We start from the raw sequence: 27,102 nt of genomic DNA on the forward strand, positions 1-27,102 counted from the left end.
TTCAGATTGAGCAGGAACAGGAGGAGCAGTACTTTAGCGTATTGGAGAAGAAGGAGCAACTGGAAGAAAAGATGCTGTCTGTCACAGAAATACAGTGCGATGTGGTGTCCTGCAGAAAGGTGTGTCGTCTTGTACTTCCCTAATCCTTGTGTTTTACTTTACAAAGCAGTAATTTGTAGAGAGCAAGACAAAAATTCTTCAACAAAACTGAAGATACCCTAAGCTAGAAAAACAAATTTAGTAACCGTGTAGATGCACTATGTGCCTTTTTGCGAAATATTTGGGTCACAATAATATGCAGTTTCACGTAATAATAATATTGTGAATATTTGGTTTAGGCTATGGCTAGGCTAGAATTTGAAGAATATCTGCTTTTTAGTGTCATGTTATGGAATTTTTTTTCGACATTGTGTAATCCTTGGTCTTTCTGTGTTTCTTTTAGTGCAACTACACAGCTCAACAGGCATCCGACTTGTGCAAGAAGGAAAACCATGTCCTGAAGCACCATAAGGCTATGAAGCGTTTCTTCCGCTGCAAGGACTGCAGTCACCGCACAGTCACTTTTGCCCGGGTTCCAGCTCTCAGCTGCAGGTGAGCAACATGTGGCCACGTAAACATCACATGCAGGGACTCCAAATGAAAATAAGAGGTTCACAGGAAAACATAAAGTTGACGTATAGAGTTGAAGTGATCAGCATTGGTCAAAAACAATGTTTTTGGAGCCAACGTTCCAACATGGGGACTTATATGTGTCGAGGTGATGTATGCTATTCTTCCTGTGGAAACATTGGCTGCTGAGACATTTCACATTCGACTTCTGTTGATGTTCAGGGACTGTCACATCCCAAGTAATCGCCCATCCTCAAGTCATTGCACCCCCTTTCTCTTCCTAGAAAATGTCCATTTCACAGAGTACAAAGAAATTTTGCCCACCCTCACAAAAGCCTCGCAGAACATAAAAGTGTCGCAGCTTGCCTGACCACATAATATGTGCCTTACAACAGGATTGAATCGCACTGCAGTGTTTGTCTACGTTCTGCGCAAAAAGCACGCATTCTGCTGGCTGGTCATCGGCCATCCTCTGTCAGTCTGTCACGAATTGAATATACCGACATTTTTTCACACACATCAAGTTCACTGCACATCAGTGCTATTGGGTTTCGCTACTTGTGTAATGTGAAGTACATAATTTCACTGTGCACTAGTTGTGTCAACTTATGTAGATAGTACTAAGCAGGCACGTACGCAGGATTATTTTTCGGGGGATAGGGGGTGCCCAACCCAAGGTAACTTTTCTATGCAAGAGGGGGGTGGGGTACCTTTACTAGTACAAATGTGAATAACGCCCACCATTCGCCATAAAAACGCGTAAAACCACAAAAGAGAATTGAAAGAAGCTGTATTTTACAGGTACGCCTGCACAATACACCTCTCCTTTACTTCGAAAACAAAGAACCACGTCAAATGGACTTGCGCAGGAAGAACACTGCCAAGTACAAGTAAAGAAGCGAAAATGTAAAATAAAGATTAGTTGAATAGAACTTAAGAAAACACCATTTGGCAACAAAGGCACAGGGACCGCTCGGAGTTGTGTTACACCACCAGCCAATCACAGAAGCAAACAAAATCGTCGTCATGCAGCCTTTTCAAAATGGCATCATACTTAATACCTCCAGAGCATCTGCCGTTCTTGCAGAGTCTTTTCATCGGCGGAAGCAATGAGGTGTGCAACAAACGTGGACGAAATGTATGGAGTCTGAGCATTCCACTCTTCAAAAGTCTGCGGTGAAGTTCATTTCACTGCTGAACCTGTTTTATTCATGAAACTTCACTGCCAACTGAAGTTAAACTTCGCAACAAATAGTTGTAGCGAAGGAAGCATGTTATTGCACTTCAGTGAAGTATTAGGCATTCGCGATTCCACTATAATAGGCAAGGGAAAAGGTATAAAATTACACACTAATCATTTTATTTTTGTACTTACTGCCTTATTTGGGTAACAGAAAAAGTTTGAAGTACGAGTTGTTTGCAGCTTCGCGGAGGAACAGTGGCTGGCAGTTATGAGGGCGTGGGCGGGGCTTCATTGCAGACTTAAGTTGTATCCGACTATAGTAGCGTTTTTCAATTAGCTGTGGAAGAATTATACAGAAATATATATTTGCGGACCAATCACAGTTCTTTTGGATCCCTCATTTACTGCTCTAACAAGTTAAGTGCCACAACCGACTCGTAGTGTTATTTGGGTAGTTACGTAACGATGCGCGGCCGCCAGTCGCGTACAACCGCATATGGCGCAGGAAACTGCTATTCTACACATACTGCGCCCACCACGGAAGGTTAGAAAAACACCTACATAAGCACAGCAGAGAAGTGGCTACGCTAGGCGGCTCGAATGATAAGTCTAGAAGCGTCATTCAGAACACACGGAATTGTCCTCCACTTCTGGCGGCGTTTTCTCTACTTCCTTCTTAAATAAAGAGATGTTGATCCACAAATATTTCCATAAACAATGCTTAAATTTGTTAATTTTCGCTTTTCCTTCCTGTTTGGCTGTTTCCTTGGCTCTCCCTTAGTAGATCGCTTAATTTCCCAAATCCTTGCGACTCTTATTTCCAGTGGGCTATTTCGCACAAAAAGAGCTGTACAATTAGGGAAAAGCCAGACGAGTTAACAGGTGACAGTCTTATTGCCTATGAGTTTAAGGGTTAATGCAGGGTTTGATGATGGACGCTATCTCACATTTATTTATTTTCCACATTATCTAACCCATATCATCGGTATATGGTTCCTAGGATCTTTCAGCGTCGCGGAGAGCTGTCACTCGAGGAAATAATGAAACGAAAAGTTAAACACAATTAGCATTTTCTCTGGCCGCAACTCGTTCCACGTGCATACAGACCAGCTGACCACGAACTGAATCCCTTCCCTGGTCCCTGGATCAGTCTAAACGAAGAAGGTTTAACTAACGAAGCAACAACGATGCGCATGACCGTTGAATAGACGGTGACAACTGAAAGCATCTCGAGTTAATCGCGCGGGCACCGAATTGATGAGGAAACTGGCCTTCACATCCCAGGAGACACCGATAACTACAGCCATCCAAAAGGAGTGAAAAAGGCAGCAAAATTTTGACCGCCGAATAGCTGTCAAGTCTCAACATTGATTTGGCGGCGCTTTAGGAATGTGTGTGAGACGTGGTGGCGTGGACGGGGAGGGGAGGGGGCGTATGCGTCTTAATTTCGGGTGGGGGCGGGGCCCCCCCTGGCCCCCCCTTGGGTACGTGCCTGGTACTAAGTATACATATATACAATAGTGTAATTGCAACCACTGATTATGTTTAAGCTGCCCACATTATGTATAAATACAGTAGCTTGTAGCTTATCTTAATCATGAGCCTTTCTTGGGGAGTTTCATGGGGTGTTCTCGAGAAATGTCTGTGTGTTGTTTTATCCCAGTGAACTCCATAGCATGATCTTTTAAATGTGTTTTTTTTAATGTGTAATTATTTTTAAAAGAATGTTAGGTTGGAAATTAATTATAAGTTCATTTCGGTCAGAGGTCTGAACATGTATAATTTTAGTAAAAACTGTAAGCACATTCAAATAAACTGTTTTGAGGGTGTTGTACTTGTGACAATTTGTTAACTTCACTCGAGTTTCTCTCTCCCTTTCCTTTAGGAAATGCAATGGCTCCAATTTCGAAAGAACATCCATGGGAAAGGTACAGTACCATATTTGTCTTTTGTTACTGTGAGAGTGCTATTGCTTGAACACTGCCATGTGTAATGTGCACAGATGATGTGATTATATAAAACTGCAGATGATCTTGCAATACAGTCGAACCTCTTTAATAACGAAGTCCGTCAACCGCGAAATTTCCTTAGCTATAAGCATACACATATATATATATATGAGGGAAAAAAATTGCGATCAGGCATATCCTAAAGAAACCCAAGTGGGGTGCATCTGCCGGCCCAAAAGGTCTCCTGCAAATTTTGATGGCCCGTCGGCATTTTGCCGTGCCGACACAAGGCATGGGAACAACAATAAATACCATATTTTTTTCATGTATTATCCGCATTCTTGTATGAGGGCCACTCCCAAATTTAACAACCCAAAATGTGAAAAGAATGGCGTATACAACCCACAGAAATAACTGCACCGAACAATGCTCAAATCTATATAAAAAGGTCTCGCGGATGCATGACACCTCCGCAACCTACTATCTTTGCCCAGTGGTTCTGTTCACCACCTCTTTGCTGACGCTGATATTCTTCCGCTACTGTGTAAAGGATCAATGCCGTTCGCAGCTCTCGTGATGTGAGTGAGTGGATGGATAAACTTTTATTGGGTCCTGCAAAACGCAATGAATTGTGATCCGAGTCCTGGTTCGCCAGCACTGCTTGCACTATTTATTTTCCAACTGCTAACACTGGGAAAATTCCAAATGTCAATCCGAAAATCACAGAATGGGCGACCATGAAAGAGGGGAGAGCGAGCTTCTACACGTGGAAGTGGTGTTTCCTAGGGCATAACGAACCTTTATATGGCGGAGAACACTGCCTTTAGGTGGGGCTTCATGTCAGCGCCGCGCGTGCTGCCGTGAAGCCACACCTAAAAGCGAAGTTTCCATATCTGCACTTTGACTTTACTGTAAATTTGTTTCGAAGTTCTGGTGCAGCTAATACATGCAAAAATAAGCCACATGCGCTCGCTCTCAGCCACCGCGAATACGCAACCGTGGGATCGGTGTTATCACGCGGACTCGACACAATGGCTTGCCGACTGCGGTCAAACTAGCCAAGGTGCTGGCCTTCTAGTGTGTGTCATTTCAAGTCTCGCCACCGGCAGACATTTTGGATACGGAGGGGACCGCATGTGGATCCGTACGCCTCTACCACGGCGTCAATTCAGCCTGTTCGTCTGTTCTCACTCTCGATCGCCGATGAGGTCTACGAGTGCGAACATATTGACAGCGAGCTCCCCGCAACGGCTTGTCACCGGCCACGCTGCTTAGGCCACCAGCCTTAGCCAGCGCCATTTCGTCGAGAGTCTGCAACCAAAGTTGTAGTTTCGGGCCATTCAACATGGCGGCAAGTTTGTTCGTGCCCTCGCGGCTTCGTGAGCGCTTGGTTCATACCCGAAACGTTGTGCGATGTCCGAAATTTCGATTATTATTATTCTATTGCTAATGGGTAGGCGGCGGTGCCGCAGGGAAGTTCGAAAAATCGAGTGTCTAAAAAATAGCTTGGCATCTGCATGTGATAATTTTGTTACCAGAATATATATATTGAAGCGCTGCTAAGCAAAATTTGCTTCGCTATAACCGATACCGAGTTGGATAACACATTTTCGATATTGTTATAGCACTAGAATACTCCTCTGAAATAAAGCCTGGCCTACCAAATTTCCTATTTAGTTGGTTATATCGAGCTTTGACTGTATCGACATGTTGCTCATACACTTTTTCCTGTTGGCTGCACCTGCTCTTTAAAAAGACAGATAATGCATTATGGTCATTAGGGTCAAACAGTGGTAACACCTTTTGTTGCTACTGTTCCGAGGTTATGCGTTGGTGTTGTGCACTGTTTTCAATGAGGCACCTTTGTTTGGCTCAGCTTTACGATTTGTACTTTCTCTGCAAGTTTGCTACATTACTGGTTGGTGCTTTCTATTAGTCATTCCAGTCATACAATTCATCTCCTTCCTTTTCCAGCCAAAGCCTGGCCCCATGCTTGACAGCGAAAAATTACTGATTCGTGGAGAAGAGGTCAAGTACTTGAATAAGTGATCACACTGACTTTTCTTTTTTGGCTTTTGGCAAAACATCATTCACACAGAAGCGCTGTGCATGTCATCAAGGCCACTTTCATTTCTGCAAGCATTGTATCATGTCCATTGCAATGGTCATCATGCGCAGTCTGCTAGAATACATGCTCATATAATGTGGGATGCTCCTCATAAAATATAATGTATTTCATGATGCCACAATGGTTGGCTGCTCATCATAATTGTGTGACAAATGGCAGTTCGTTCCACAAATTTTAAATATGTGTATTTTCTCTAATTTTACAGAATGGTTTTATCTGTTTATCTTGTACAACATGTGAATAAAGAAGGATTAGTAAACAATGTTCATACATAAATGTGACTTGTGTGCAATTCCTGTCAATATGTCAAGAACATTCTGCGCACTAGCCTTATGTCATCTGTTAGCAACTTTTGTGTAAACCATTCCTCACTACCTGAGTTTCCAAGGAGGTTTTAATTAGAATCGTGTACCATATATTGTATAGGGACTGCACCTTTCTTCTTGTTTTTAACAAATTTGGATCCAGGTTTCTTGACTGTGGCTCATACACGAGTAAAAAGTATGTAAATCTGTATATCCTTTTGAAAAATACACGTCCTTGCTGCCTGTGCAACGAACCTTGAGAATCATTTATTTTATCTTCGTTAGCTACCTCATTCGTCGTCGCTTGCGCGTAGCAGTTCAGCTGGTGCAGTGGGAATCTGCTTCATAGCAAGCGCGCTGTTACATGATACAGCCGTCCTTGCGTGCGGACTCGGACGGCATGTCGCGTGTGTAGTAGCGCGATGACCAAAAAAAAAAAAAAAAAAAGCTACCGGGATTCTCGCACGAAACCGTGAACGGAATGTTTCGGTCGATAACGCCCGCGTACGTTTCGGGTGACGCGGGAGCGAATCGATAAAGCTCGCTGCTCAAACGTATACATTAAGCCTGCTGCGTGGTCGCGAAACGTATGGTGCATGGAGCCCATGCGCAATGAACGCATGCGCACAGTGCAAGTCGCCGGGATACGAAATTCGCCGGGACAAGTCGACGGGCTTTTCTCTAACAATCAACTGTGAAAATAACCGATGTACGGAGATACAGAATAAATTTAATATAAAGAAACCCGGTCTGGGTTCGCCCCGCTGTGTTCTAGTTGTCTGCCGAGTCGAGCTATGTGAACAGCGCGGTCGTGACTTCTGCTGATTAGGATACGCGGCGCGATACGCGTCTCGACGTGATACTCCTCTATGCGCCGCCGCACCGCGATACCGCCCTGTTCAAAGGTGAAGCCATCGGACGCGGGCTCGGACGTTGCTCCGCCTGTAATGTTGCACGATGATAAAATGTCTTCCACGTACGCAACGTATTGTTTTCTTAAAGCTGATAACAACGCCTTTTTTCTGTGCTGGCTTGGTTTACTGGTAGGCCTATGAAGGCAGTGAGGGCAGATAAAAGCAGCGAACAATCGGGCGTAACGTCTCTCGAGCGCTAACAGATCCCGAAAGATTTGTTCTCAGTCAAGAGAGGATTTTGTCACGAAAAGACAATGGAAGATGTACCCGGCTTAGGCGAAGCAGACAGTTATACTAGATGGCGTGCAATAATTCAAGCCGGCGTCCTCAGCTTCTACTACTTCTTCAGCGCCCGCCTCTTGCCGAGCGCGCGTTGGTATGGTATGGTATTCCCTATGCGATGGCGCACACCCACTGTGGGGGATTGCGCGTTCCAGTCCCAACTTCTTTCTCAGCGCTGGCTCGTGACACCTAGCGGCATTATTCCCCCGCCAAAAGAAAGGCGTCGACCCGATGCTTACTAAACTAGAAAGAAGTGTGGAAGTCGTATGAGATCGGATTGGCGCCGCCTTAACGCGCGAAATATGGCTTGAGGCGAATAACATGCACTATCTCTGAGTGGTGCTGTCGACGCCGAGGCGACGTGGCACCGTCGGGAATGACCTCATAAGTTCACTTCACTAACGCGGCGTATCACTTTGTAGGGTCCAAAGTATCTACTAAGGAGCTTCTCAGACAACCCCTGGCGACGGACTGGAGTCCACACCCAGACTTGGTCACCTGGCTGGTACTCGACGTGCCAAAGCCGAAAGTCCACCTCGAACCATAATGAGACTGCGGGCTGCACATACACCATGAGTCAGCATAAGAGAGGAATTGCCCTCTGCAACAGCTTCGCCGTCACGCAGATCGTCGCATACGACCATTACCAAGACACTTGCGCGGGGTGGTACAGTTACACTGTCGGCGTAAACCCGAAGCGCGTTACGTCGGCAATTGTCGCGGATGTTCGCTGCTCTTTCTGTCGGAAAAGTCGCTGTGCGCTCCCGGAGGTCTATAATGGCACCATACTCTCGCAGAAAGTCGACGCCCAAGATGAGGTCCCGGGAACAATCGCGGAGTATAAGACAGCTGGCTGGAAACGTGGACCCACGAATTTATACTCTGACCGTGCACATGCCCAACGGTGTTACGATATGCCCGCCAGCAGTACGAATTTTGCGTTCCAGACCAAGGCGTGATAACTTTTCTAAGTTCCGTCGCTAGTTTTCCGCACAAGATTGAGTAGTCGGCCCCCCGTGTCCAATAAAGCACTAACATGGCGGCCGTCGAGCACAACAGGTATGTCTAGCGAGAGTCTGTCGCTGAGTTCGGCTGCTGTCGTCGTTGAATCGTGCGGGATAGACCGTGCTCGCGTCGATGGGAGGTCTTCGGAAAGGCGATTATCAGCGGCCTCGCCCCCCGAAGGTCGCTGTTCTTAGTTTTCCCGGCGAGGGCTTGGCGATCGTCCCTGCGCTGCCATTGGAGGGCTTCTAGGAGCTGGAGAAGAATATCAATAGCAATATCAATGAGAGCATGTGGTTTAAAGACACTACCCCCCCCCCCCCAAATATAGTAAAGTGTCAGCTATAAACTGTGCAAAAGAAGGTTCAGTAAAGGTGAGAACGTTCAACTATAGCTGGCAAACTCTAGAGCGAGTGCTTACCTTTGTCTTTCCATTGGCTGTTAAGGACGTCTAGTTTCCGAAAAGGCGCCCGACTCTGACAAATAAAAGAAAAATAAAGCATGTCTGCAGAGAGTGCGCAGCTTTTAAACGAGTGCCTACAAACATATTATTTTCGAAGTTTTCTCAGAGACAATCCGCGCAGTGTCTGCGATCACGTGTCACACAAATGCACGCGCAGTTCAGCGAAAGGGTGGCTATAAAGGGGATGTGCACCACGCTGTTTCTCCTCTGGGTCCAAGATATCGTCCCGTATATGTGTATACAACCCGGTAAAACCCGCGCGTTGTATGCGGGCTTTTACGGCACGCCACGCTCCCACGTAACGCGCCGTAAATAAGCGCCATATCTACCTTCTCTCCGGCTTCCACCTCCTTCTGCGCCCGTCCATGAACGACCACCGCGCTCACGTGCCATCTTAGGCGTGACCGTGGTGCGGCCGCGTCCCTGAATGTGGACCACGTTATTCTGTCTCGCTCGGCGCTTGCGGTCAACAGCCCAACTATAAACCAAGCGTGCAAGCAGTTATCTCTGCAAGTGGTTGACAACGCACTGATTATTGGGCCGCAATAAAGTTCACACGCGCACTGCTCCCCCGATAGCGGTCTGGGCTGGGCAAGAGTGGGAGGGGACGCCCTTCCTGTTTTCATCACTGCTTTCCTTGCACTTAATCTCCTACGGGTCGGCCCGAGGGTCGAAAGGCTAACCATGTGGCCTGTCTTGCGGATCGCCGCGTATTCGAATGTGCTACTCCTGAGGATGTCTGCGGTCGCCGAGATGCCGGCGCTGGAAAACGTCCTACCGAAAGGTACGGTGAATTATTCTCGCGCTCTGCCGATACAGATAAATCCGCATCCATGTACCAATTTTGTCGCTGAGAGGCGTCACTGCTCTTGTCGAGACTTGCTTGCGCTCAACCGGCTGTCGCGTAGCCGCGTCTGGATGCAAACTGATCGCCAGAGTTGTTGCCAGGTCCCATAACAACAGTTGTGTGATCTGGACTAACGAGTTGGACAAACTCGACACCAGTAGTGTTCTCTGAATATATCTATTTGAGCAGTCCCGTCTGGATATATATATATATATATATATATATATATATATAATTTATTAAGATGGTGTATGGTCCTTCAAGGGGTACACCTGTAAATATCGCCGTCGGCTTCCGTGATTAGTTCGTAATTTTTCGTCTTCGTGCAATATATGTTTGTAGGGGCTGCCAGTGCCGCTCTGCAGCGCTTCCGCCATTCCTCTTTTTGGTGACAGGTGAATCTCAACTCGGTCACTGGTGTCGTACAGACTCCAACTGCTTGGCGGATAACTCGGGCTGCCTGGCCGAGATATGCGCCTGCATGATCGGTTTTGTTCTTTACGAGGACCGATGCATCCCAGGTGAGAGAGAGGGAGATTCGTCTTCATTGCGTAGAAGATATGCGAGAAGTTCGCTTCACGGACAAAAACACAAAATCGCAGCAAAAAAAAAATTACGTCGGCATTTGTACACGTGGTGAAGATAGCACGGGGAGCGATAATAAAATCAGGTAAATGCGACAAAGATCATTCGAAGAGTCCTTGAATTCGAAAACCATACGTGGAGCGTAAACCACAAGACAATTTCGAATACAGGTGGATACGTGGATCCATTTGAAAAGCTTTCAACTCTGGAGAAACCTACTCAACGACGAGTTGCACAGCGCCACTCCTGCCGCAGGGCATGATGGTAGTACTTATATATAGATTCCCTAGCGGGCTGGAAGGGCAACTACGGTAAGAAGCATGCTTTGTTTATGCCATGAATAAACCCCTTAGCCCCCGAAATCAAAAGGTAGGGAGGTGTGAATACGAAGATTCCATCAAGCTTCTAACTCCTCCTTTTATCTCCTTTCCCATTTTTCGTATGAAGTTTCTCTCTCTCTGGAATAGGAGTAGGGTTGAGGATGACACCGCCAGCTTCCCTCCTTAATGTTCACGGGTAAAATTCCCAGAGGTATTCTCCTAGGCATTCCCTTCAATGTTACCCGGCGGCTTGCATTACAGATGAGCGATTAAACGAAATAACTTATTCTCCCTCATCCGTCTACAGCCAACGTCCTCCTCCGCTTCCTGCTTACTTAATACTCCGTAACATTGCACGTGCTTCACTGCTGTACAGAGAAGCTGCAGGTGAAGGGAACGTTCAGAGGGCCGGGATTAAAAATGTGAAGTAGCTACAAGCTATTCATAACTAGAGCAGAGAAGTAAAAAATAAAAGTAGGAGACACGAAAGGACAATGAAGAAAAACAAAGGCACAAAAACCCAACAAAAAACAAAAGGCACAACAACCCAGGGTGCTGACTCGATTCTTGTAATCAGCGGTAAAAGGTGCACTTCCGCACGCGTTGGCACTTTGCTGATTTGAAAACGTAAGCGGGGAAAGAAAAGAGAAAGTAACGTTGAGTTGTTGGTATGATTTTGTTTTTTCCTCGTGGTATTACATTTTCATTTCCTTCTTGTTTCGTGACAAAAGCAGTCAAATGACATGAATGTCGAAGAACGTTAAAAGCTGTAAGAGATTTTTGTCCACCTGTCCGTGCGCCTCTCCACGTCTGGTCTGCCTGCTTATTGGATGAAACCTTATCTGCAACCCGCAGAACCTCGCAACAGGAACTTCTCCAAGGTGTACCTCATGAGCATCGGCTGCCTGCTGTCCATACTCATCTTCTCCATGTCTCTGTGCTTCCTCTATTGGAAACGGTGGGTATATATATTTATATATATACACACATCTACGATGAGCGCGCTACTTACTCTCCAGTCGTTCGTACATTCATTATGTAAATATTGCGTGCTACCACCAGGTCCCGCAAGTGCTGCTTACCGCAGCTCTAGAGAAAAACATATACCCGTATTACGTGTCGTGCAGTGGAGACTAACGCTCGGGTCAGCTCGGGTCAGAAAGCCGGTAGCATGTGTTCTGGAGAAAGGAGGAGGGTTCGTTCGCTGTACGCTATTAATTATTCTATGACGCTTCCACCAGTCGGCGCGTCGCGCGGATGTTGATCGGAGGAGGACTTGGGGGAGTCCTTCTGGTTCTCCGTTCTGATTGGTGAACGCCATCTTTCGCTGGAACTGCATGGAGTCGGCGAGATGGAGGGTAGAAATCCGTCGATCGACCCACCGCCCATCCATACACTCAGTCGCTGCTTCACCAATCCACAAGCTATACTAACTGAAATAATTGAATGCTTAAATCAGTGGAGAGCTCCGGACTAATTTTCGCTCACACATTTGTCCAGGGGCTTCGGAAGCAAGGCAGAGGGGAGGGGGGTAACCAGGAGGAGCTTGAGCTCCCTCTTTCAGCCTCCGCAAATAGTGTAAGCCTCCTCACTCACACACATTTGACGAACACCTCCCGATGCCTCTGCACATGCCGCGGCTTTCCGTTCTGCGATTCTGCGGCGGTACCATATCCGCTAAACTGTACAGCTCTCTCCACATTCGCTTTTTCTACGTGTGTGCAGGAAGCTCGACGATCGGCGAAACCTAGAGATGGAGGACAGCGGCTCGGTGGCTGGCATCGCGCCTCCTCTGTGGTCGGACGAGTGCTCGAGTGACAAGCCGCCCTCCTACGAAGTCGCCGTCAATAGATCGTGCTTCCGCTTCAAGCTGGAAGCGCCGACACCCAGCTCATGGCACGCGCTGCCCTCGTCTGACGACCAGGCACGTTATTGCACATAGCCTCGTTGCGACGATGTCGTGCCCACTGAACACCCACTTGCGGTGCACCCGCACCAGTTGGGCCTATATAATGTAAATTCAACTGCTTTCCAGCTGCGTGCATATAGTACCAAATGGTACCAGTCAGCTCCAGTTAAAATACTTTCACCTGAATGACGTCCTTTTGCAATAGTCGTTCTGGAGTGTGTTGCTATAGCACGCGGAACAGTTGCGCCTCCGTCCAATATGTGCTTACAAGAACTCTTGTCCGTACTTTGACGCATGTCCAATATGTTCTTGAGCGCCAAATAAATATTGAGGTCTGAATTCCGTTAACCTTAGTTGCACCTGCAGTGTCTGTCTCACAAAAAAAAAACTAAGAGAGAGAGAGAGAGAGCGATTGAAGAAAAATGTCGATTTATGACTAAACAAATTTTATAGCGCTGACAAACGAGGAAATAGGAGAAGTCGCGCAGGACACGCGAAGAATGGGTATTGTGTGTCCTAAGCACTTATATATATATATATATATTACCTCCTCCCCTTTGTAATACCAATTGGCCCAGCGAGTAAATAACAAATTAATTTATTTCGATAACAAAGAAGCGGATATGGGTACAAATGTTACAAGTGTTACATATGTTTTCACCATACTAAATGATGAAAATCGCGATAACTGTCTCAATCGATGGTGTACACCTCAACCGTGGTGTGAGCTGTGCAAGTGCGTGGTGCGTGGCTGCGGTAAAATGCGTTTACTTGAATTACAGGATACGACCGCTTCTCTCGACTGTTGTCGTGTGGGGAGGAATGGGGGGTAAATTTGGTGTGATTACGCGTCATAAGACCTAAAACTGCACCGCCAAGCCTGTTTCGTTGATCACAGTGCGAGTTTATCTTTACAGGTGATGCCGATACATCAACAGACCTCAGCACAACAGAGCTCTTTCTCGCGGAGCTATAACAAAATAGCTCCTCCTCCTCCTCTTTTGCTTTGCTGGTACCTGAGCGCTGCAGGTTTGTCGCAGACTAATACACAAATCGAAGTAGGAACATACAACACTTATTCTTCATTTGTCTTGCATATACGGACTCGCAAATGGAGGTGATGATGACGATGATTTCAGAGCATGCACATATACTGTGATGTATAGCAAAAATATCTTCTTTTTATGGGATTTTACGTGCCAAAACCACCTTCTGATTATGAGACATGCCGTAGTGGAGGACTCCGGAAATTTCGACCACCTGAGGTTCTTTAACGAGCACCTAAATCTAAGTACACGGGTGTTTTCGCATTTCGCCACCATCGAAATGCGACCGCCGTGGTCCGGATTCGATCCCGCGACCTCGTGCTCAGTAGCCCAACACCATAGCCACTGAGCAACCACGGCGGGTACAGCTAAAATATCAAGCGGTAATATAAAAACAATAAAACATAAATAAATATACAAAGGAAACATCATAAGTGAGGTCAAGGAAAACGCAAAATAAACAGTTGGCCTTTGCTAGTGTAAATATACGTACCATATGTATAAGGGACATATGTTGGAAAGGACTCAACGTCAAAAAATAGAATTTGTGAGAAAGGGGATATCGCAAAAGCTCAACGAACTTTTTAGAATTTCTGTATTTTTAATTTGACTTTTGGAGTTGTCTGCCAAAGCCCCAGTTTTCAAATGGGTGTCAGATACAGAGCTCCGATCGAATGACAAAAATGAACTGTAATTCTCTTTTTATTCTATGCCTGTCAAAACTTGTCCGCCAGTCTATCGAGTGTGGCCAATCCCCCTCGTGGGCATGAGCCATGATTTGAGGTAATAACTGTCCGTCACCCAATGGTTATGCATTATCGTTTTAGGAGGTGTCGGTCTTTAAATGCGTCGTCAGACTGTTCAGTGTCGGTGTTAAGACATTCATAATGCCAACAGCATGCATCGCAAAATTAAGATAACACTTCTTCCAGAAAGAAATGTTCACATGTGCATTATTTCCTTTCTTTCTGGCGTTGGAAGAAGTATCTGTGGCGCTGTTTCACACATTAGCGTCGTGCCAGCAGCGCGCGGCACACGCGTGATGGCCGACTTGCAAAAGCGGGGGGGGGGGGGGGGGGGGTGATGTCAGGTTTTTCGCGAGGCTCGAGCTAATTTAAATGCTTTGTAACAAATAGTATTTCTTCCAATCAAAATCGTGCTGAAGCTTACCGGTGACCCTTCAGTGGAAGGTGCCGTTACGAGATAGAACGATGGAAAAACGATGAAAAAAAAGCAAGGGCTCGAGGCCGCCTTTTAGCTAGAGACGCCTAGCGCTCGTAAATCTGCTGTACTAAAATAAAGTTTACTCCTCCTCCTACTCTATGCGCAGGTTGCCATCACCTTTCCGCCAGCCTACGGAGAAGTAACACAGCACGAGAAGCGCCATTATGCCCGGATTGCAGCTAGCCGAGCTTCGATTTAGACATACCGACGACTTTCCGGCGGCGTTCCGCCACGGAGGCAAAAATCTCGGCGGTGCGACTCGTCGGAGTGCAACGATGTGCGACCAACGACTCGCGCCGAAAAATAAGAAACAGAAACTATGCAGAGATGTTGAAGTGCAGCGTTTTCTTTTATTTGCTGCTCTAAAGCGAGGCCGACTCATCGGCGGCGGACGAGGAGAGCGGCCAGGGAGAGAGCCGCGGCAAGGATAGCGGGCGAGGCAAGGCCTCCTGCCGAGCTTCGGACCGGTGCGCCCAGCGCGGGTGCCAGAGTGGATTCTTTCTTGTCCCCGGCCTCGTTGAACATGGCCGCGGCCACAGTGATGCGGGTGTCGTTGTGGACTGTCTTGATGCCGTCGTCCGCGGCGAGGAAGTTGGGTCCCTGGACTCCGGCCTGCATCTTGAGGTGCTCCTCCGGCAGGCACATGCCGCCGCGCTCGACACTGTTGTTGGCGCATGCGCAGACATCCTTGAGGCAAGCGGCCCCGGCAGCGTGGCATTCGCTGTTGGCCTTGCAGGGCTGTCCGATCAGGTTTCCGGCGGTGGTATGCAGCTTGTCGCAGGTCTTGCCGTCCAGGGACCGGACAAACCCGAGGGCGCAGTCGCAGACCAGACGGTCCGTGCAGACGGCGTTCGGCTGGGCGAAGATGCACTGCTCGGAGTAGTCGCAGGGCCAGCCGAGGCCAGCGGCGGCGCGGCAGGTCAGATGCTTCGACTTGAGGCTCACGGGCTGGGAAGGCTTGCAGAGGCAGCGGCCCTCGCTGCACGAGGCCCCGCGGGGCTCGCACTGGGCGTTGCTCGTGCAGGTGTCCTCGATGATGGAGCCCAGCGCGATGGTGGCCTTGGTGACCTGCGCGTCGACTAGAGCGGTGCATTCAAAGACGAACTTGCCGTTGTCGGAGGGAAGCCTCTCCAGCTGGGTGATGGTGATCTTGGAGACCTTAACGGGAACGTCGTTCTTCACGGTGCTTAGGGTGGAGCGGTCGATGAAGTTCTCCAGGGGACGGCCGTTGACGGTCCAGGTGATGCTGGCGTAGTCCTTGTAGCCGACCGTGCAGAGCAGCTCCATGGGACCAGAGTCGGCCTCGGGCTCCTCGGCCGCGATGTAAGCCCGCGCGTACTCGACCTTAAGACCAGCCAGGGCTTCGAGCCTGCTCGCGGAAGCAGCCTGATCGGGCCTCTGCTGGGCGTAAGCCTCCTGTGCCACTCCTGCGGGGCCCATCTCTTCCTCTACAAGTTTGCGGACCTTACGTGCTCCGGCCTTGAATCCCTTGTGGCGGCGCATGCGGAACTTACGGCGCTGCAGCTTGCCAATGTCCTGCTCCAGCAGCTGCTTCGAAGCCTCGTCCGAGTCGGGTTGTTGCTCCAGGCCAAAGACCGGGTTCACGGGGCTGCGTTCAAAAAAAGACTTGTGAGCCGAAGCCGCACCCGCAAGAGCGGAGCCGTTAGCGGCGGGAACTCCCGCGGCCGCCGGGGCATTGGGTACTGCAGCAGGGTTCTGCTGGGCGGGGGCCTTGCCAACATCGAACGCGGCTCCGGATCCGTTGGTAGGACTGGCGAGGCTTAGCTGCTGCACGGGCGCCCGGTGGAACGGGCCCTCGAGCAGGGCCCTCTGACGGTCCGCATCGTAAGGGGCCGCGGGCCGTAGGCTGCCGGCGTCCCCGAGCCGAAAGTGGTCCTCGTGAAAGTCGGCCCGAACCACCAGGGCCAGGGTCAGGCCAGTCAGCACTAGGCGCAGGGCCATGGTCCGAGGAGTGAGAGTAGCTGACGTGTCACCGCTCGGCTAGACGGGCGAGATCTGATGGCCCGGGCAACGAACCTCGCCCTCGCGCGTGGCTCGCGGTGGCTCGCACTGTGCTGGCACGCTCCGCGTGGACGGTGGCGCTCGGCTACTGGTCGACGAAGACGACCAAGTGCGCATCGCGCGCTAAGTGATATCTTTGAATACGACGGCGACAAAGTTTTCGAACAGGTCACGCGCCTTTTCTTTGCGGAAGATCGTGAAACAGGTTCTCGCCCTGTATATTCTTTCTTTTTCTTTTTTCTCAATGGACGATTTCCTTCGCTCACCATTCATTGAAGGAAAACAGAGCTACGATATGGTCGCGACAAAATGAGTTGGTTATTCTCTTCTGCGCTGCAACAGCCGCCAAGCGCCTGGACATTCATTCATGTTCGCAGACATTGGCCGATAGGTGTTGCAACGGAAAAGAAGAAGATATGTATAGTGCATCCTTATATGATGAAATGTGTCAGATGTTGCTGGAAAAGACAATGTTATGCAACAGAGCGTTGTGTTCTTGTCATGTAGAGACGCTGACAAGAGGTCACTGCATAGTAACCGAGCAAAGCAGGTTCGGAGGGCAAACTATCCTTACAAGTTGAGAAGACCACCGCAACACCTTTCTACGGCAAGATCTTTTTGCGTGATTGAGGTGATCTTTCTTTCAAGGCTCACTATTTAGAAGCCATGCAGATACACGGCGAAAGAAATCATGCGTGATTTAAGTTCAATGAGGTATGGTCAAATCGGTCCTCGGTCTTGCCGGGCTGTCATCGTTGCGCCGCTAAAGATACACCTGACGAGCTACGCCTCTCGCACTACGGGAAGGTGTCTTGTTCAGCTGAAAATTTTCTGATCAGATCTTGCGTACTTAAACGGCGAACAGAGGAGGGACTTCATAAACTGCACAATACATCTGTTTACAATACTGACGGTTAGAGCGCGGCACGATTTCACCACGTCGCTTCAAGTCTGCATTAATAATAGTATATAGTGAAATAGCAGTTTCAGGTGTCAAAGCCGTTGGCTAAACCAAGAGTGCGAGAGCCTGATGTACACAGCGAACGTCGCCTGTGCCTGCTGGACGCCTGTCGATGTATTTGAATATGGTAAAGCCATATATACCGTGTTTTACATAACAATAGCACCCAACTTTAATAATAGAAGGATACACATGAGACCAACGCCGTATACTGTTCGTCGCCGTCTTGAGTTATTAAAACTATTTTTTTAGCGCATGTGGTCAGCTAAATAGCAAAATCTGGTATTGAATAATTGCAAATATTCGTTTTAGGGCATGAGTCGTATTTGAAAAGTTGTAGAGCGTGCCAAGAAATGCGCAATAAAGTGGTTTTCATGATGTTATCTATTACGTGATCTTTTTCTTCCCGGGCTCTGAACAAAGCCCGCTAAACATTATTAAAAAATAGGAGGACGTCATTGCGCGTTCCGCGTGTGGATTGCATCGCTCTCAATCGTACTTTAAAAGAACGAGCCCGCATGCTTGTCAAAAGCCGGCGAGTGTGCTTGTACCCGTGCACAGCGTTGGCTTAATTATCGCTTCGGTCTTTATAACGACGGTATAGGGCATACGCTGGACGCGATGTCCAACGGCTTTCTTTCATTTGCGTTTAGCATGTAGGCTTCAATGTCTATAAATACGATTAAGACCGTTGCAATCCATACGCGCAAGCACGCCATGGTGTCATTTTTTCGCGGATTTCAGAGCCCGGAGCAGAAAACCACATGAAAGAACGCTATAGAAACACATTTATTATAGTGCTTATAAGCACGTCTACAACTTCTTGAATACGACGTATGCCTAAGAAATATTTAAAAGAATTGCAGCGTTAACAATATCTAATTAGCCGAGTAATTGCTCTTTAGAGAATAGTTTGAGTCTGGATTGCATCGCTCTCAATCGTACTTTAAAAGAACGAGCCCGCATGCTTGTCAAAAGCCGGCGAGTGTGCTTGTACCCGTGCACAGCGTTGGCTTAATTATCGCTTCGGTCTTTATAACGACGGTATAGGGCATACGCTGGACGTCTGACTATACAGACAATGTTTCGCTGTTGTCATTTGTTGAAGGTGCGCCGCTCAATTTTTAAGACAATGTCTTCTTTGGTGACTTCGCACGGGGTTAGCGTGTCTGGGAACTGGGTATCTTGTAACCACTTCCAGAAAATGTTGTTCCGTTATGTGGCTTATAGATTTCGCATAGAACGGGAAAGTGGTATCAAATTTTACTTGTCCATGTCGAGAACATGTAGCAATTGTCAGCAACTTAGGATATAATCAAGAAGTATAATTAGCCGTAAACGCTCGGGGCTAATAGGTCCTGTGCCTCGTTAACAGCGCTTGTAAATATTTGGCTCCACTGGCAGCGATGCACCGCGTTCTGTATGGATTTTCCCCATCTCATTGCCGAATTATGAACATGATAGAGATGGGGAGGACAGAAAGACAGAGTCATGCTCATATAATCCACATTTAGCCATCGAATCACATGATCGCCATGTAAGTTGACCTTGTCTTCTGTTGTTGTTGCCTCAAAACATGGCTCGTACCCATGAGGGGGATTGACCACACTGGATGAATTGAAACGTACACTCAACAACATACCAAAAGGGGTAAAGGCGAACATTCAAAACGAAGCATTTGGCAATTATTCGGTAGCGCAGATTTACGTTGACACTTGGTTGACACAGTTTTTTTTTTAAGTTTAAGATTTCCGATATATCATCAAACTGCATAAAACTGCAGAGCAAGTGGCGCCCTCATTGGTGTGAACAAAGGCAGAGAAGGAAGAATGTCTCTCATGAGATAAATTTTGGCTTTTTAAGCCCACAAAGCCCAAACACCACTCCACATCAAGGAAAATTATAGCAACTTGTTCACCTTTATTTCTAAGCTATTGATCGAGTAAGGGGCATGACACCCGGTGTGCCTCCGCCCCCCCCCCTTGGCTACGCCACTGCGCATACCCATGGGGCCGAATAGGGACCAGTTAACATGTCGCTTGGGAAGACGAAGCAGTTGAAGAAGGTACGTCCGAAGTTGAAATTTGTAAAACTGTTATGGGTACCATGCAGGTCACTGTGGCATACATTTAGATCAAATGGTACATTCATTATATCGAGCTTCCTGAGTGGACCGAGAATGTCGGTTCTTCCACTAGTGGTGCCCACAACAGCGATTTAGATATCGTAAATATTCAATTAGCAGATATCTCTTTGAACCAATAACAACACGGACGGAATTTCAGCACCTAAAATTTCCCTGGGAAATTTAGTGACCATCAAGACAATCGGAAGTAGTTATCATCAGAATTAATTAATGAATTAATTAATAATGTCTCCCCGTTAAACCTATGTTTACAGAGTACTGGTCGACGATATATATCACTCCTGCCAGGATACAATATCCCTAGATCACTATATCTTTTTTTTTATGTCGCCGGTATAAATTATTCAACAAAAAAATAGACTGAGTGTGGGGTACGAGCCATAGTATGAGGCCATCATCATCATCAGTGCTTTCGTGCTTCGACTCCGCAAACTATTCAGAAAAAAATGGCTGAGAACCATGGTGCCGAGAAGACTTTCCTGTCGGGAAGCCCGAGTGGTCTCACTCGCGACAATGTCGGTCACGGTATCGGCGGATCCACCGCGGCGGCTGCACCTCAGCAGTCAACTGCACCTCGTGACAACGGTACGTCGCCGTTCAACGTCCCGTCATCTCTCGCGCAGGACGATATGCAGCGAGAGCAAACGCGACGCAGACGGCGTGTCATCATCGGTTCCGCGCTCTGGCTTAGCTTCGTCGGCCTCGTTCTTGTGGTGCTGATTGTGAAAGTTCTCACCGCCGACGTGCACATTGGTCCAGCTGCGCGGGAGTACAGCAGCCAGAGAGCAGGCCGTCATTGGATGGAGCGCCAAAATAGTTCGTTAATCGCCAACGAGTGATCGAAGCGACGAGAACAAATGGATAAACAATTAAGCGTCACATGCGTGTTAAACTTTTGCACTGAAACACACTTTCTGGAAGTCCGTTTTCTTTTCTGTTGGCGGGCATGGCGGTGAATTGTTCAGCGAATGCGGTGACATGGGGTGGCAAGCGGATAAGGGACACGTACGGTCTCACTCGAATCGCACTAGAGTTACTCGAAAGAGCAACAAACGATCGCGTATCTGTTAATGACTCCTGGGATACGCTCACATTAGGAAGGTGTACTTACTGATTTGTGTACACCTGATGCCTATACGGCGGCTCCTCAAAATAAAAGGTTGCCGTACGTGTCACGTGCGTCTTTAGCAGTCTCAAGATTTTTAAAAAAAAGTGGTTGTGCATTACAATGTGACTGCCTACAAATTTGCCATTTAAACAACTTGCCCTCAAGGCACTAATAAAAAGGTTAATTAATGATTTTTAATTGGTATTCTGAAGCCCACGTTATTAGCGGCAAAATATGTCCACCTCACCTAGGAACTCGTTTATGAAAACGCCACGATTGCTGCGCCCATTACCTTTTATAAAAATTCGTATCATCTAAAAAAAAACTGTGTAAAATGTACAATCGTGTTTATGCGGAGAGTGCATATATAAATCTGCATATCTTGTTTATGAGGGATTATTTGCGCACGTGTTCCTTGCATATACAAGATCTTCCTACACCAAGCGGTCAAACACTTCGATTTTTTTTCTCGTTAATAGATATTCCTCTTCGGTCATATCGGGTACGTCCGGGCATCCCCCTCCACCGGTGGTCTACGTCTTATTGTGCTAAACGTAAGCTGCGAGAGAATTAGCTAAAGGTCAGTTAAGGTTCCGCAAGGGCATTTCAGGTTTCTGAAACCGGCGATTTCTCTTCTCACGCATGGAAACAATCGACAGTGACAGGCTGAAAACACATAAGTAGTGTCGGGTTTTTATTATGGAGATAACACGAATGATGCTTCGCTTCACTCTGCCATCTATGTAATGGACTAACGGTACTTCATATACACATGTAGGACGAGTACTTTCAGGCGACTGAATGAGCATACGGTAGTGAAGTCCGGGTCGCAGCGGGCACGTATATATATACTCGTGCATATTGAGCAACCTTCAACTCTTGAAACGTACATGCAGCTTGCAGCCCCTAGCGGTCATATGGCCTCGTGGAATAACGCGGCAGGCGCGGTGGCGTCGTCGAACTGGTGCATGTAATGCGAATCCAGACGTGGCCTCAGTGCTACGTGGCATCATTCACGGCGGTCGTGTTCGCGACGTCGGCAGCTCCACTTACAACGTCGGCAAGCGGCTGCTGATGGTTGAGGGCCTTGACTAAGGCCTCTAGATTGACCGTCGATGAAGAGGAGGGCGGCAGCGACCTCACGTCTTCGAGGACCATTCGCGTGAGCATGAGCGCGACAGCCGAGCCGACCGTGAGCAGGACGAGCAGGAAGCAGATGAGCGCCCTGAGGTCCTTCTTCGCGCGGTTCCGCTGCAGAGTTCGCAACACCTGCGAGATGCTGGTACCAGCTGGCTGACGCACTTGGGCCGTCCAGGGGTTCTCGTACGGAGGAGGCGGGGACGCAGTCTCCATTTCGCTTCTTCTTTTGCTTTCTTCATTTGCGTGCAAGTAGCGGCAGACCTCCAGCCACTTCGGGGTGAAACGGCGAGTCCTGACTGATGCACGCCTGTCACACGGTGCAGTTTAAATCAGAATTCTCGACCATGCTTGTCTCCCGACGTCAGCGTATACGCAAAGGAGCCAATCGCGGTCGAGTAATTCAATTCCCATCGTACTCGATCGCGATTGGAAGTGCCCTGTACGTGCGACTGGTCTTTCTTTTTTTCTTCTTTTTGTCATTGCAAAGTTGCACATATCTATTGACCCAAGTTGGCGTCTCAGAGGTTCATTGAATATTACCGAAGAGTATTCATTGAAGAGCACGCACACTGGCGCATACCCAGTGACCCTAGACAGCGACACATCCCAGGTGGCGCATATCCAATGCACAAAGTTTGCGTCAAAGAGGCTCATTGAAGGGCGGCATATACTCAGTGGCACGTGTTGGTCTGATGCAAAGTTTGAGATCGGGCTAGGTGGTGCTTTACCCATTGTACCATGAACTACCCAGTGACCCAAGCTGGCGTGAGCGGTCATACCACAACCTTGGCGAACTTCCTCAAGAATGATAATCGTATTAAAAACATTTCAATACGATTAGCACTCTTTGGGAACTTCATGCACTTTCCGGTGATTATCTGTCTTTCTGTTGGATTGTATGCCTGCCTGTCGGATTATGAGCCCTTTCGGCACAAACTTAATTGGGTCACTGATTATGTGCCGCCCTTCAATGAAGCTTTTTGACGTCAACTTGGTTCAGTGGGTACATGCCGCTCTTCAATGCAAAGAATCATTTAAAAGAAAGACGCGGGATCAAATCCGCGTCATAGACCAGGTGTACTTTTAAAGCGAAGCTTTCTTTGCCTCTTGCTTCGAATTTAGCGCTGCTGCTGCTTTCCTGCACGCCGCGTCGGGCGGTGGTTCAAAGCGTGTATATACGACACATGGCAGGAGTGTGGCAGAGATGAAAGTCGGCGCGAGAAACTCGTTTGGACCGCACCATCGCTTGGCATGTGCGCAGTGCCCTCTGAAACTCCCTGGGTGTCGCCGCTTAGCCTCTTGACAGCTGTAATTATCCGTGACACCCCTCAAAGGCACTGCAGAAACAGCGACGCCTACCTTTCGACCAACGTGCAAGTCAAGAGGGGACGCAGATAGAAGCAGGAGACGAGGTAGGCGACGTCAACGATGTTTCGGTAGAGGAGGGCCACAGTGCCCTCTGAAGCGCCCTGGGGGAGGCTACAATGCCTTCTGAAACTCCCTGGGGTACCCTGGGGGACGCAACAATCTCCTCTGGGCGCCGTAAGCAAACGCGACCTCCGCAAAAGCATTGCAGGAGCTTCCGCGCTTGCCTCCGTGCTCGCGCGCTCCGGCAACGACAGTGCAGGCAGGAGGTAGGGAGAGTGCTAGACAGTCCAGGGACGACAGTCCAGGGAGGAGGTAGGGAGAGTGCTAGAGACGGAGTAGAGAGACAGGAGGCAGGGAGTGGGTACAGCCAGATCCCGTACCGACGCAGTGAGGAGACGGGTGATTAACCTTAACCCTCTCGCGTGCATGTCAGTTCACCTAACATGACACGGGAGAAAGAATCGTCTCAGAAAGCATTGCTCATTTGGGCTCTCTTCAGTAAAGGAACGAGTGAATTAATGACACGTGGCTCTTCACATTCCAGCTTTTAAGTGTCACGCAATTTTCACACGAAGAGGCAAGGTGCTGGTTTGCATGTAGTTCAATAGCCAGTGCACGAACTTCGAACTATTCACGATTTATAGACAATACCATTTTCGCCGCATCACCCCATGACACGGACGAAAACAGCGAAGTGCATGGGGAGTAACTGTTGTCGTTCGTCCTTCCGTTACTCTCTTAATTAATTAAATTACTCTCGTAATTTGCACACGGCACGCACATTCATGCAGTTAGTCCTTTGAGGGACGAAATCGCCCTTTTTAGGACTAACGGCCCAGCTATACTCCCGTTTTCCCCGGGATTTTTTCTTAGAGTGTATGTTCTGCGGGGACAAACGCAAGTGGTGCAGGCAAGGCAACATTTAACATCACGTCAACACTGTCGCATGCCGTCAGCATCACCAGTTACTTTCGTATTTCAATCAATAAAACGACGTTTTCTATAAAAAGTAAGTGTAACAGTACATCTTTTTACCCCAAGTCTGACGGGGCCTATCTCAAAACCGGTACCATCCACAGAATTCGTTCCAAGCATTGCAAACTCACTAGCTGCGATTCGTACTTCGAAATATGTGCCGTAAGTTAATCAATCATACAGTTAATTAGTGTTACGTTAATTATTAAATTAACCGTTCTGATTTCTCGTAGAAGTATAATGGCCGCGCCTCATCGAGTAATTTAGCTCAGGGATTAGAACTGCGCTATCCGCAACAGGTAACACTCTATATATTCTGCCGGGATGTTTCTTACACTGTGATCGGCTTCCGTCCGCAGCTTAATTGCGCATGGATCGATCGCAATCGATCCCGTACGCCACGTGACTCATCACACGGGGCATGGGGTATTACAGTACATGGGATAGAACTCATAGCAAAATGCTGCAGCTTACGCACCGAGCACGAGGTCGCGGGTTCGGCTCTCCAGCCGCTGCTGCAACATGCCGATGGAAGAGCAATAAAAAGAAGAAAAAAATTTCTATGTCCGAACTATGGGTCAACATTAAAGACAAGGTCAAATTTAGTTCGGAGCCTTCCATTATGGCGTCAGGAAAGGCCACTGTTATACACACTGTTAACTATATACAGTGTGTGTGCACGCAATGCGGCGTGCTAACGCGCTTATAGCGCAAGCAGATATATGTTGTTGACCTTATTCTTTAGGGCTATACGCATACGTAGGCCAATCGCCTGTGTGTTTCTTGAGCACCGAATTCGTGAGAAACTTAAAAATTGTCGCTGCGCTTCATATATATGGTGCGAAAGAATACGGGCGCGAAATCTGACCAGGAATGCGTCATCTGCGGCGAAATTCTCACTTCATAACGAATCCCACTATTCGAAAACTGAGCTCAGCGCTCCGTGGCCAAATTGTATTATATCCGTTCCCAAACAGTGAATAAATAAATACTCCAGTATAATACGGTGCAGTGGCACACTTTGCGCGCCAACAAGCTGAATAGATTGGTGGATTTCCTTTTTAAAACAACCAAACGTCAAGGCTAATATTTTCTGACCACAAAATAAAGAGCTGCACTGTTTTGTGCATACTAAATAGAAAACGCCAAAGATGTGGACTTTTCTTTTTCTTCCTTTTACCTAAAGCGCGCATATGTGGCGTTAGCGTATCATATAATATAATATTCTAACTCTGTGGCTCCTATATGCTGCGAAACTCGAAAAAACAACAGAAGACATTTAGAGCAAGGTTGACGGAATGGTTTTACATAAGGGTTTGCGAATATTCAAAATTTAGAACACTAACCAGAGAGCTATTTGCTATTTAAATCTCTTTCGATTCGAGGGTTCATTATGCGAAATTCAGTGGAATGTGCGTGTTCGTTCGGATATACGAGGGATGCCAAATTACCACTTATCGGAGTCACGAGGGAGGCGGACCAGTGCGGGTGAACAGTGCTCCGATCGAATGATTGTCCTCCAGACGTGTCGCGCGGTTGTCTCGTCGCGCAGAGGCGCTCGCTCTTGAGCTATAACGTGCGCACGCAGGGCAGATAACGACAGTGCCCCGCAGCCTATGCGAATTCATTGTCTCGAGCTAAACAAAGCAACGCATTATCCGGCCAGCCTCAGCACGTTTGCTGCACCCCTTTGAACGACGTGCAGTGCTGCGGTATCGCATGCACTTCGTCCGCTCCACTGACGAACACAGAACGCTCTGTCGTTGTAACGGTACGCCGCGGTTAGGCGAAAGCAGTTGTTGCTCTTTTACAAGCTCGTCTGGGGAGGCTTGCACGAACATTAATGACGAAAATAATGACGAATTTAAGAACGCGTTCTAGTGCGAACTAGTTCTAGTTTGTGAAAGCCGCCCCTGGAATCCAATTGCGAACGGCATTATGTGCACAGAAGGGGCCACTGTTAAAAGGGAACGCTTGATTGCAGAGCACGTCCGGATTTTTCCGCTCTCGCAAGATTGCAATCCCCTAGATTTGCAGCAGATAACTTGTGGTCTCTGACTCCTCTCGACACGCTGTACATGTGAACTGACATTGGCTCCGCAGTCACTTGAAGCTAGGGCACCAGCAAAATGAGAGGCGCACGTTCGAGTTGTTCCCTTTGGCAGTGGACGCATTATTTATTTATTTATTTATTTATTTATACATACTGCAGCCAAATTGGCCTATCGCAGGAGTGGGTTTGTACATTGAATATAACAGAAAACATTTTTTCCTGCACAAATCAACTTGTAGAAATCATGATTATTTCAAAATCAAAGATACAACAGCTAATAAACAATGCATGAATCAATTATTATACACAACAATTCCTCCAAGGGCAACGGCGGTATGTTTCATATATATATATATATATATATATATATATATATATATATATATCTGAGGATCATCAAGCGACGGCAAACAACATTACCTTGGCTCTGTTCACCTAATACCTAATGACATTTGCATAGTTTTAATGCTTGGCTAAAGTTACGTGGGACACCCAGTACATAAACGCCTAATTTTTGTAAGCAATGGTGGTCAATCCTGCCTTTCCCTTTCCGCCTTCCCCTC

At 47.7% G+C, this 27,102-nt stretch overlaps 3 protein-coding genes across 3 annotated transcripts in view; 2 read left to right on the forward strand and 1 right to left on the reverse strand.

Moving 5' to 3' along the window:
* The window catches only part of Mcm10 (minichromosome maintenance 10 homolog), a 33,359-nt gene extending 26,935 nt beyond the window's left edge, over nucleotides 1–6,424 (forward strand). Inside the window, exons 14-17 of the mRNA XM_075696316.1 lie at nucleotides 6–119; nucleotides 443–591; nucleotides 3,678–3,720; nucleotides 5,716–6,424. Of these exons, the coding sequence (XP_075552431.1) occupies nucleotides 6–119; nucleotides 443–591; nucleotides 3,678–3,720; nucleotides 5,716–5,790 (381 nt within the window). The 3' untranslated portion in view covers nucleotides 5,791–6,424. The remainder of the gene's footprint in view (nucleotides 1–5; nucleotides 120–442; nucleotides 592–3,677; nucleotides 3,721–5,715) is intronic.
* Nucleotides 6,425–9,423: 2,999 nt separating this feature from the next.
* LOC142585519 (uncharacterized) lies at nucleotides 9,424–15,107 on the forward strand. Its single transcript, XM_075696318.1, has 5 exons — nucleotides 9,424–9,619; nucleotides 10,078–10,203; nucleotides 11,443–11,545; nucleotides 12,313–12,511; nucleotides 14,873–15,107. The coding sequence occupies exons 1-5, from the start codon at nucleotides 9,520–9,522 to the stop codon at nucleotides 14,963–14,965; spliced, it is 621 nt and encodes a 206-aa protein (XP_075552433.1). The 5' UTR covers nucleotides 9,424–9,519; the 3' UTR covers nucleotides 14,966–15,107.
* Nucleotides 15,091–17,163, reverse strand: LOC142585518 (uncharacterized). The gene has a single exon (XM_075696317.1). The coding sequence runs from the start codon at nucleotides 16,726–16,728 to the stop codon at nucleotides 15,145–15,147; it is 1,584 nt and encodes a 527-aa protein (XP_075552432.1). The 5' UTR covers nucleotides 16,729–17,163; the 3' UTR covers nucleotides 15,091–15,144.
* Between the last annotated feature and the right edge of the window lie 9,939 nt (nucleotides 17,164–27,102).

Source organism: Dermacentor variabilis, chromosome 6 (genome assembly GCF_050947875.1).
Source record: "Dermacentor variabilis isolate Ectoservices chromosome 6, ASM5094787v1, whole genome shotgun sequence".
NCBI classification, from domain to species: Eukaryota; Metazoa; Arthropoda; class Arachnida; order Ixodida; family Ixodidae; genus Dermacentor; species Dermacentor variabilis.